General features: G+C 38.8%; 1 protein-coding gene across 1 annotated transcript; it reads right to left on the bottom strand.

The window, feature by feature from the left end:
- Positions 1-5,111: 5,111 nt before the first annotated feature.
- On the bottom strand, positions 5,112-7,343 carry LOC103723591 (probable cytokinin riboside 5'-monophosphate phosphoribohydrolase LOG4). The gene is made up of 7 exons (XM_017846754.3): positions 6,921-7,343; positions 6,378-6,475; positions 6,218-6,248; positions 6,046-6,145; positions 5,890-5,960; positions 5,593-5,798; positions 5,112-5,500 (listed from the first exon to the last, which is right to left on the bottom strand). The coding sequence occupies exons 1-6, from the start codon at positions 7,053-7,055 to the stop codon at positions 5,595-5,597; spliced, it is 639 nt and encodes a 212-aa protein (XP_017702243.1). The 5' UTR covers positions 7,056-7,343; the 3' UTR covers positions 5,112-5,500; positions 5,593-5,594.
- Between the last annotated feature and the right edge of the window lie 4,760 nt (positions 7,344-12,103).

Below are 12,103 nucleotides of genomic sequence, written 5' to 3' on the forward strand. Positions count from 1 at the left end.
TTCTAATTAATTATTAATCTAATGAATCAACATGACTCCTAATTTGATTAGGATTGAAGAGTTCAATTGAGTCATGATCCATTCAAGTCCTAATTAGATTGGGACTAGCATAGATTGAACCCAAATTGGCTAATCCTAATTAGATTAGGATGAAACCATGAGAGAGGCACCTAATCCTCTTTGGAAGAGGATTAGGTTAACCAACTAAGAGGGGCATCAGCCCCTCTCCAATTTCTTGGGGCGACAAGAAGAGAGGAGCTAGGGCCGGCGCCCCCTTCTTTCTTTGGAAAGTTATCTAGGGCTCCAACTTTGGAGGAGCCCTTGATAGCTATAAGAAGCACCATGAGGCCGGCGCCCTAAGCATTGGAGCCCTCTTCCCTTGTGCCGTGGCCACCCTCTTCCTCCCTCTTAGTTGCAGCCGCAAGCAAGAAAGAAGGAACCTCCAAGTGTTGGCGGCTTCCTCCTCTTCCTTTTCTTCATCCAGCGCAAGCAACAGAAAGAAGGCTGTGCAGGGGTTCATCTACTTCCTCTTCTTCATCCTTCTTCTTCCTCCTCTCAAGCACTTTCAAGAGTTGAAAGAAAGAGAAGAGATCAGCCATCAAAGGAGTCTTTGCAAGGGAGCTAGCACCCCGGGAAGACAAGAAAGCTTTGATCGGTTCTCTACTTCGTGTGGATACCCGTAGAGGCCGGACGTTTGAACGGCTTCAAGCGAACCCTCTTCCTAAAACCACGAATTCAGATTCGCGGTGATCATCTACCCGCACAAGGTGAAGATTTGATCTTCCTAGTAGTTTTAAAAGTTTTAATTCTTACCTAATTACGAAAGGTCACGAAACAACGTTCATGCGATGAACGTCGAACTCGCGCATGCCGATTCCGCTGCCATCTGAAAATTTTTGAAATATCAGCGGCATGGGCGGGTTCCCAACAATTATCTAGGGAGGAAGACAATGATGTTCTCTAGTTCACTATTCCATGTATTCCTTTGCTCGGTGGTATCAAAGCTATACTTGGTGCATTGTGGACCCCAACTAGGAATACTATTTTGATGAAAGAACTTTAAACCAGCAAAATGTTTCTTTAATAGATTAGATGTGGGCATCTAAGTGAAGTTCCTATTTGGTCATGACTCTGGACCTTCTTGACAGGACCAACATCCTTTGCACCAATAATTGAAACAGCCATCGGCATTGTAGATAATAGTGGTGGCCAATATCATGTTCTTCTTATAATAGCATATGGACAGGTCAGCTATTTAAGATGCTTCTCTTTTCAATTTTTCGTTATTATTTTCCCTATTCGTAGATTTTTATTTTTCCTATTCGTTCTTATAAAGCAACAATGTTTCTGATTCATGATTCTGATTCATGATTCTGATTAAACAATGTTTCTGTTCAAGTTATTTCCTTTTTGTTCCCCAGTAAATGAAGAGGAACACCAGAAATGACTGCTCTCCCTCCACCAATTAAAAGTCATGGTTCAGCATATTCAAATCCAAAATACTCACACTCAAGCAGCTCGGAGCAAGGTGCTGGAGTTCATAAAAGTGCGTCAGCCATTCCATCAGAGAGTTCTCTAGAAGAGAAACAAGTAAATAAATTAATTTACATATATGGTTTTCCCTTTTTTTTTTTGCAGATTTCTGAGACTTCAAGAGCTCATAGAGATGATGATGATGGAGCTGAATCCCGTCCTTGATACCTTCTAAACTTGTATATGTTTCTTATTTCGCAAAGTACATTGTAATTCTAAAATATGACAATTTAAATATTTTGAATGATTTGAATGTTTGTGTCAATATAAATGTAATATAGGTTCATATTGTTATAATGTGTTTTTATAATTTACATTCGTATTTTTATGTTTTTTAAAAAATAGCAATCCCGACGCTTTAAAGCATTGGTAAATAAAAGTTGTGGCACGCCTACGCTGACGCTTTAAAGTGTTGGCGACGCTTTAAAGTGTCGGTAAACAGCCTACGCCGACGCTTTAAAGCGTCAGCGAATGTCGTTTTTGCCGACGCTTTTATTAGCATCGGAAAAGCCCTGTTTTTGCCGACGCTTTCTCTTAGCGTCGGCAAAAACTTTTGGCACTCCGGTATCGCCGACGCTTTTGCGACGCTTCTGTTTGCGTCGCGGGAACTTTAGCCAACGCTTATAAGCGTCAGTATAGATTATAAAAAGCATCGGGAAAGATGAATTTTCTTGTAGTGTAACCTAATTGCAATGGTTAGTTAACTGTATTCGGGGCTATATAAACTAAGTTCCAAGCTTACTTAATTAATTGCAATGATAACAAATCCATTGCACTTATCAATATCATAAAGATTAGATTATTTGCCACTCACTCATTATTTTTCTTTTTATTTATTTATTTTATTATTTTATTTCATTGAAATATATTTATTTATTTATTTAAAATATATATATATATATTTATGCATTTATTTGTTTATTTTTCTTCTCTTTTCTTTTCTTTGCCTTTTCTTCTTTTCTTTATTTTTCTTTTCTTTTCTTTTTTTCTTTGTTTTTCTTCTTTTTCCTTCTTTTTCTTCTTTTTCTTTTCTTTTCTTTTTCTTTTCTTTTTTCTTCTCTTCTTCCCGAAGTTTCTTCTTCTTTCTTCTTTCTTCTCGTCCCTTCTTCTCATGTGTTCTCCTCCCGCGAGCTTGAGAAAGAGTCCCTCGCCAGAGCGCCCAGAACGGGTTGCGGCGGCCGTGGCCCGGCCTCCCTTCTTCTTCTTCTCTTCTTCTTCTTTTCTTCTCATTTTCTCTTTCCTTCGTTTGTGACTCAAGGGAGAGCTTCCCTCAGCCTTTCCCCAGTTAGTCTCTCTCTTTTTGTAGCAGCAAGAGGAGGAAGCTGCCGAGGAGTATGACTGAAGGGAGGAGTGGTCCCCACTGTACCTGGTGGCCGAGGTGCCCAACAACGCATCCGTCAACCTCACCGTCTTCCACAAATAGGTTGCTATTCCTGAAAGAGAGGAAGAGCGGAAGAATGGGGGGTATGTTCGTCTCATGATGGAAAATAGTTAAATGTTGAAATGTCGTTGGACCAGTTGTTATAAAACTAGTCAACAGGGACTAAAAGTTCTAAGTCCGGTCTAAGGATGAACTGGCCATTAATTTTTTCTATATTTTTATACCGATTCATGAGAATTTGTATTTGTCTATTGAATATTATATTATTACATGTATTCATTACTTTTTGGGTAGTCAAACTCATTATCCCTTCTTTTCTGGATTCAAAAAACTAATTATAGATGAGGTACTGCTATGGGAATAAGAATAAAAGCAAGATTCAACCATATAGATAAAGTTCAGATTTAATATTACTATTAGAATCTTTTGCGGGCCTATTTTTAATTAGTAAATGAAGTATAACCAATGTGAGACTCTTGAATCTTGATCATTATTTTTGATTGGTTAATTATTGAATTTTGGATTTTAGTTAATGAAATTCTTTCCACTACATTGTATTTGATATTATGTTAGATATCTTGCATGCTCGTAGAAGGTACTCTATGAGTATGTGGCGGTTGTTCGTAGAAGGTACTTGTGATTTCAGGTCGAGGGTCTGGCTATTAACTTATCTTGGCTCTACGTTTTTGAGAAGTTAATCACGTAGCTGACTGTTTGGCCAACATAGTAAGCATCGAGCAAGCGGGAAGAGTTTGGTTTGAAGACTTTCCTCCTGCCTTATTTTATTACGCAGATGCAAGGGGCATCGCGTTTATTCACTTCCAATGAGTCATCTCACTCCCCTATTACCCAAAAAGGGCAAGAACGGTGTTGAGCCCGTAAGCAGGCCCATTGCAATAAGGCGGACGTTATAATAGATATGGATGTTCAAATAAGCCCTTAAAACTTTGCAGGAATGATTTTACAATCAGTTTGTAACTATAGTTGTTATACCATTTGAAAATGTGGGTTACAAATGTTTTCAAACATCTGCAATATTTGTACTTTTGCATTAAGATTAAGAAGAAGCTAACAAATACCATAACATCAGTTTATTGAGTCTACAGAAGTGGCAGGCAGATCAGTCTTTTCTAATGTGGCATTATATTAGGAGCCTAAAGAAGGAGGATGCTTGGTATCATAGTCCCACACTGATTAATAAAATGAGTGTCATATGAGTTTATTAGCCTAGCTGATTCTCTTCCTAATAGCTTAAGTTTTTAGCTTGGGAGTCCGTGATAAATTGTATTAGAGCTAAAATATATATACTACGTATCATAATTTTGATTAGCCATGTAGGCCTCTCTATGAAGGATATCAAGGTCAAGGAGGATCCAGTAAGGTTAAATAGGACCTAGGCCATGGGTAGACGTCCCCCTCTCGAGTAGGATCCAATCGTGATGAGGGTGTTATGAGACTAAGTGGGAGAGATTGTCATAGTGCCGCATTCATTCATAAAAGGAGTGCACATTGATATATTAGCCTAGGCAGGTTCTCTTAACAGCTTATGCTTTCGGGTTGTGAATCCCCCTCTCCGTGACATCAGGCTATCCTCGGACCTGTTTTCCCTAACGAAAGGGTTCATTTGATTTGGTGTAAGTGGACATAGCTGAAGCACATTTGATTAAGTTGCTTCCGCTCCCCTGGACTGAAGCTACTTTGGGTTTTTCTTCCTTAGAATGGAGTAAGTGACTCAGTTGAGCTCCACTTCGGCCCAATTTTTAGGGACCTCCAAATACCTCCAAGAAGAAATTAATCAATTATACCAAAAACAAGAACACCAAAAAAGGAATCAGTAATGCAGCATATCTGCAACCATGTGAAAAGCATCATTTATATAGTTAAGGCAATACCTAAACAAGCTCTTTTTAACTATGTTTTAAAACTTGGTGAAGATTTTACTCAAGATGCTTAATTAGTTCCATTTTACAATCAGGTAGAATTGGTCGACAGATTTCCTAATCCTTAAAAATGATGTCATATTACTGAATTTATGGGATGACTCCCATTGCCATTGGATCACATGCCAAGAAGACTGAAAACTGACAAGCGTGGCCCCATCTACATAAAACAGCTATAGTGACATAGCAAAGAGAGCCAAACATTCCCATCCACAGATTAAAATCCAAAAAAGAAGAAGAAAAGAAACAGCATCACAGAAAGGGGAGAAATGCCAATATAATTTCCTGGCTCTTTCCTTGGCCACCCGTTTCTTTCCCTTGATGATTCATTGGGGGGTTCACACACACACACACACACACAAACACATAGGGAGGGAGGGAGGGAGGGAGCGAGAGAGAGAGAGAGAGAGAGAGAGAGACAATTATATAGAAAAGGGAAGGGAATATGTTGACATATATAGACACAAAAGCGAGTTGGGTTTATTTTTAAGACATTTGAGTAGGCTCATTTGTGGCAGACTCTAATAATTTGTCCACATCCCAGCTTTGTCCGGGTGCAACCCTGTCATCAAGTGGCGCATACTGCTGCAGGTAACAGTGAGAGCCAAAAACATATCATTCCTTGCTTTTCCTGCAACCTGTGTCTCTGTCACCCAACTCAATAATTCAGCAACCAACCAAATGAAAACGAGAAACAAATAAAGGAAGAGAATGAAGCCCTCAAACAAATGAATTCACCTCTAGCAGCTCCGCTTCCTCTTTAGGCTTGTGATTACCTTCCTTTTCCCTCCTTCATTTACCTCCATTTTCCTGATCAGCTCCTCTGCGCTCTCTGCTGAAACCACAATATTTCTTGCTGACTCCTCTATGAAGCCTTCCTCCACCCCTTTGTCAAACAGTGCAAGCAAACTGTCGTAGTACCCATCCACATTCAGTAACCCCACCTGAAAAATTTCAGAACCAAAGACTTGATGAAGCATGACCTCCCAGATGTAATATTAAATCGGAAAGCAGCTAAGTAAGACAATAACTCACTGGTTTATCATGGATTCCAAGCTGAGACCATGCTATTATCTCTAAAAGTTCCTCCATGGTTCCATAACCACCTAAAGAGGTTTATATTGAAACTTAGAATTTTGAGATTATTAGAGCCTAGTTGGCATTGGAGTAGGAATTGACTTGGGGTTTCACCTGGAAGGGCAATAAAGGCATCAGCATGTTTAGCCATTTCTGACTTCCGCTCATGCATGTCTGCTACTGTCTTCACCTCTCCAATGGTCTCTCCTGATATCTGGAAAGCAATAACAGCTGCTGAACTTTAAGTGAAGATCAGAGACAAGAGAGAAGAGGGTTTGGAACTAACCTCATGTGGCTGGAGAGCTTTAGGAATGACTCTGTGATGAGAGAATGGATCAGCAAGGAACTTATCTTCTCATGTGAATCATGAAAGTCTAACAAAAATGTATTACATGTAACAAAAAATCAAAGTGAAGAGTTAAAACATGGACTTATATACTCTTTACCCGAGAACATGACATCCACCATTGTAGACAGTCTGAGATATCAGGCCCATCAGACCTACACTTCCACCACCATAAATGAGGTGTATTTTTCTCTCAACCTGAAAGAGAAATGAGCAAGTCAAAATGAACTAATTTTCTATAGCAAAGAACACAAGAATAACAGAAGGAATCAAGCTTGTAAAGTCTTAGAAGACCACAAAAGTAACACTTATTTTAAAACAAAGACTAGAACTGAAAGGACTATCAGAGAAGAAAATCATTCTTCACATGGATGCACCAATGTTCTTATTTCCCAGAGGTAACCAGAAGGAAAAAAACAAACTAAAAGAAGAATATAAAAGATAAACATTTTTTCTTCAAAGAATCACATCACATTTTTTTTTTATTCTCAAGAGAAACAATTAAAAGAGGGACAAACTTCACGAGAAAATGGAAAACAAGATAAGAGAGAAAATTAAGGAGTGTTCGTCATAAAGTTAGCTTCGTAGAACTCAATTATGTCAGGCGGAAGTTTGCTTTCAGATTTGCCTTCCAATTTCTCACCAATTGCTTCCCAAGGTCAAGAGTTGCATCACTGAATGAAGTCCTGTTCCCTGACCTACTCCCGCAGAAGACACATATCCTTCTAAACTTACTTCTGTTCTCACTTTCGACTGCCTCCTGTTGGCTTGCTTCCATCCCCTCAAAAATTAGAAGATGAATTATAACAACAGAAGAAAGAAGCAATGCTCGCAATCAAAGGCACAAGAAAGAAAAGAGAGAGAGAGAGCGAGAGAAGAGGCAGAGGCAATGAAAGCCAAGAAGAACGGATTTCAACCACTCCAACAAAATAAAAGAATCTGACAATTTTCCTATTGCATCTCCCTCTCTCCTTTATACCTAATACTTCCTTTTGTCTGCTTAAACTCCGAGTACTACGTCTCTCTCTCTCTCTCTCTCTCTCCCCCTCCCTCCCTCCCTCCCTCCCTCCCTGCCTCCCCTTACTACGTCTCTCTCTCTCCTTACAAATATATTTTCTTTCATGCCCATCCAATCAGTGCTTGGGTAGTTGTATGTCCAACTAAAATACACTTGAACATCTCTCTCCCTCCCTTGGCCGCACTTGCTGCCATTTACCACTGTCTTTATAAATAACCCCATCCACATCTTTGGAAGTTATCGACCCTTAGGGCCTACCATCCCTTATTTGGCACTGTTCTTTTACCTACACGTTCCTCGCCTCTTCTTGCTTTTATCTGTCCTTTAAACTTGGAGTCTTTTCCAGACGTGTAAGAGAATGCTTATCCAATTAAGTTTCAAAGTGGAGATAAAAATGGAACAGATAATATTTATCTAGATCTGTTTTCATATTCAAATTTATTCAGATATAGATAGAAATTCAAACATCTAATTAATATCCGTTTCCGTATTCTTATTCATCAAAAAAAAAAAGGTATAAACATAGATAGATAACTTCTTATCTATATCCGAATATTCAATTCTAATTATAATCTTATTTAATTTTATATAGCTCTTATGAATATTTTAAAAAAATAAATGACCACCTAATTATGCTATTAACATGATTTATGATCCACTTAATAACCTTTGATTCCATAGTCATAAAGTTTAATTATCTGAATTTTATCCATATTTATATCTATGCCTTCGATATCCGATTTATATCTGTATCTATTTAAAACAAATATAATATAAATTTTTGCATCCGACTAACATATATCTATACTCATCAAACAAAATAAATCTAGATATAGATATAGTAGTATCCAATCCAATTTCAGCTTTAGTCTCAAACCTTATTTACCTTTTCTTTGACTGGTTAAAATACGAATTAATACAAGCAAGGCCTGCTCACCTATACAAGCTTAGAGGTGCAGAATTCAATTTCAAAGTTAGCATGCTCTGATGTATATTTTTCTATGATAAAAATCTACTATAATGGTTCTCGAAAGATACAGAATTATATTTTTATCAGATTGTGGACGGATGATGTGCATATTATTTTCTATTGAGGTAAAACATATTTACAAGGAAGCTAATAGAACGGTAGATTGAATAGCATCTAATGTGGCCACCTATATTAGATACATTATAGGATTCTTTAGAAAAAAATCCAGTTCAATTGTTAAATATTTTGTTTTTGATTCCTATGAATGTATCTATATTTGAATAGTTTAATTTATCCAATTTACTAAAAGAATTTCATAATTGTATCAAGACAGTGATTTTGCACGTCAGGCTTAGGAAATATTGGAAAATTAACATGTATCGAATGGTTGCCGTTGATGGAGGATTGTCCTATAAGAAATCGAGGTGCTCTTCTATTAGGCATCAATATAGAAATTAGAAAATTTTATTCTTTTAGAAGTAAGAAAAGAATATTTTTAGTTGGTCTCTAGGGCTATAATTTAATGGCGATTTTCGTATTTTATTTCTATACAGACTCTTATTAAAGTTTTGGATCTACATAAATCCACTGCTATGTAATTGTGAACACAAGCACGCGGCATTAAAATTTGAGATTCGAAAATTTTGAGTTGTCTCTCTATCTACCTTCTTCTTCTCCTTTTTTTCACTTTCTTCTCCTCCAGCTCCTTCCTCTTCCTCTTCTTCTCTCCCCTCCTCCTCTCTCTGTCTTGCGTCAGCTGGTAAGGCCCATTTATCCACAGCTGCAGACCCCACCACAAAATGATGGCCGCTGCCACTGTTACAAGGATCAACTGGCGCTATCGACATTTACTATGTTTTATCTCATCAGAAATATAGTAATCTTGTCATGCCTGGAAGTCTTCTGGTTTAGCTTGGCTCTTTCTACAAGTGCCAAATAGAAGAAGAATCAGTCTTATGGATTTCTTTTCATCCTAACCATTTGTCATTGATGCTTGTTCTCGACAAACTTGGGGATTGGCTCATGGCATCAGTAATAGTGCTTGGTTTTGGAAGAATATGGGAGGGTAGAAAAGGGCTGCCTTCATAGAGGGCCCATGCCTCGAGTCGAACTACTTCGTCTGGTGCCTTGCATAGTTTCTTGTGTTTGTTGATTGTGCTCGCTGTTTGTCTTTCCAGTTAAAGAGGGTTGGAATAAAGCGAACTAGGTGCAGGGATATCCCCACTCAGCTTAAAAAAGATAGGAGATAGTATTTTAGAAAATATTAGCTTTTACTCCATTTCTCTTGGTCCATTCTTGATCATCCTTTTTTCATGATTTATGAGATATTTTATTTCTTCAATTTGATCCGATTGGAGAGAAAAAGATTTTCTTCAACCCACTCAACTCGAGTCTCTCAAAAGAAAACTAGAAAAAAATGAAGAAATCTCGACAGTAGGGCTTTAAGTCCCCTTTTCTTTTATTGATGATTAAAAAAATGAGGTACAAAGCCTCTATTTATAATGTGAGATCTACCCTAAAACAATTTGGATCGGATTTCTCTTCCTAATTCTAGTAGAATTCTTTATCGAGTTTGGTGATCCTCCTAAATACTCATAGTAGTCAAAGTGGTCAACATCATATTCGATGATCGTAGATCAGGTACATTTTTTTGAGGAAAGAATTGATAGGGGTTAGAGGACCATGATCGGATGATTTGATATCAAATCATGTTGTTCGATACTCATAATTCATATCTACTCCTCTTTGATTAGTACCATTCACAAGCCATGCCATTCTTATAGGAAATGGGAGAGTATATGATTCTATCATTGCTACTTGTTTAAAACTAGGTCTCTGTTGAGATTAAAATGGAATTGCTGACAAGATACAAAATCATTTTCCAATATCAGCGTAGTTGTCATGCCCCAAGCCCGAGGCGCGGCAGACGCCGCACGCCCGCACGGCGGGCTGCACAAGCGTGCAAGGTATCGGAACATATCGGAGCAAATACAGATGTTTAAAACTTATTTAAGGGTTAATCACAGATGCTTAAAATTGACAAAAATATAAAGAGTCATTTAAAAGCAGTTTTACAAAATTTCAAAATAACATTTGCTAACATAATTCAAATGTCCAAACTAATCTAACTGAAATGCTAATAACCGAAGAAATTATCGGAAAATCTAACGCACTCTCCAATCCAGTGCGATCAAGCCTCTGGATCTGAAAAATAGAGAAAATAAAATAATGAGCTACACTAGCCCAGTAAGCAACAAAATAACCCAAAGTGGGGCAGAGCATATCAGATCAAAATACATGATAATGTCTGGAATAAATCATAAATAACATTGTTTTATTGTTTTCAAAACTTATTATTATTTTTTCAAAAACTCTGATACCAGAATCTCAACATAATAGGCTACGGCCACGTAACCCAATGGCATGGGTTGCACAGAGTGCCAGAAACCACTATTGTTAGTCACTGGTGGCAACGGTGTCCAGAAACCACTATTCTAATCACCGGTGGCATGGTGTCGAAACCGGTTCCTCACAGATTACAAGTTGACAGGTCCAATGTATAATCCCCATTGGCAGGGCCAGAACAGAACAGAACAGGTCATAGCCATGCTGAGATTTCATATATACAAAAATAGATTTCACAAACTATCCAGTCATATTTCACGGATTTCAGAGAATATAACATGATTTTCAAATAAAATTTAACATGCCCGACCCATTTTACTGAATACAAACGTATGTCAAAACTTAATCAGTTTATCAAATAATTTGGAAATCACACTTTAAGTATTAAGTTACTTATCTCTTCTCGCTTAACCCCAACTTCAGATAGGCAGATCAGATTCACCTATTTAAATTTAATTAATTTCTTGTTAATTTCAGAGCTAAGCAAAATCCAGAAATAATACTACTGGCACGGCTCAACAGGGCCCAGAGTTAGTCCATATTGAACATGACCCGATAAGGCCCACATTGGACACGGCCCAATGGGCCCGCATAGACCCGGCCCAATAGGGTCCCCAAGGTTGGCCTTTAATTGATTCATTTAAACAATAAAAATTCGTTTCAGGGGCCAATACCTAATTATATAGTACTATTTCGTAATAAAGCTTGAGTAAAGGGACCAAACAAATATAGTTGGGGACCTTTATGTAATAAATCTTTCCTATAGGGATCAAATACAAATTACAGAAGACCCTTTTGTGAAATAATATACTGCCAAGGGCTTAACTGTAAAATTCCATTTATTGGCCAAACGGGTTCGGGTTTCGGGTCTCGGGTTTCGGGTTTCGGGTGTCGGATTTCGGATTTCGGGTTTGGGTTCGGGTTTAGCTTCGGATTCGAACTGGGCCCAAGTTGGGCCCACAGTGAATTGGGCCCAAGCTTGCCCAGCTCAGCCCACGGTGGGCTTTCTTCCTCCCCAAACCTCTCCCATGTACAGGAGAAGGAAGGAGCCGGCAGGAGGAGGAAGGGTCGGCTGGATGGCCGGCCTAGGTGGCCAGGGGCGTCGCCCGGTCGACGGCCAGCTGGCCGCAGTGGCGGCCGGCGGCTACTGCGGCGACGGGCATGAAGAAGAGACCAAAAGTGGTCTCGATTTAGGGTCGAACAGAGGAAGAAATCAAGTTATTGGGCAATAGAACGAAGACAAGGAGGAGGGAGACTCACCGACGCCCAACGAAGGCGGTGGAGAGGAGGGATCTCAGCAGAGGAACAGCTCGGTCCGGCGGCTAACGGCGGCGGTGCTTTTCGAAGGGGAAGTGGATCTCAAAACAGGGGAAGGTGTTGGTGATGGTGGTTGATCGGGCGGCACGCCAGCCACTTGGAAAGCAAGAGAAGA

The sequence above is a fragment of the Phoenix dactylifera genome, unplaced genomic scaffold (assembly GCF_009389715.1).
Source record: "Phoenix dactylifera cultivar Barhee BC4 unplaced genomic scaffold, palm_55x_up_171113_PBpolish2nd_filt_p 000600F, whole genome shotgun sequence".
Classification (NCBI taxonomy): Eukaryota; Viridiplantae; Streptophyta; class Magnoliopsida; order Arecales; family Arecaceae; genus Phoenix; species Phoenix dactylifera.

Bases quoted from the DNA above. Each gene is read 5' to 3' on its own strand.
- LOC103723591 (XM_017846754.3), bottom strand. From the start codon at position 7,055: ATGGAAGCAAGCCAACAGGAGGCAGTCGAAAGTGAGAACAGAAGTAAG. The intron at 6,249-6,377 runs GTAAAGAGTATA...CTCTCATCACAG, and splicing joins GGTGGATGTCATGTTCTCGG to AGTCATTCCTAAAGCTCTCC. The intron at 5,961-6,045 runs GTGAAACCCCAA...AAACCTCTTTAG, and splicing joins TGCCTTTATTGCCCTTCCAG to GTGGTTATGGAACCATGGAG.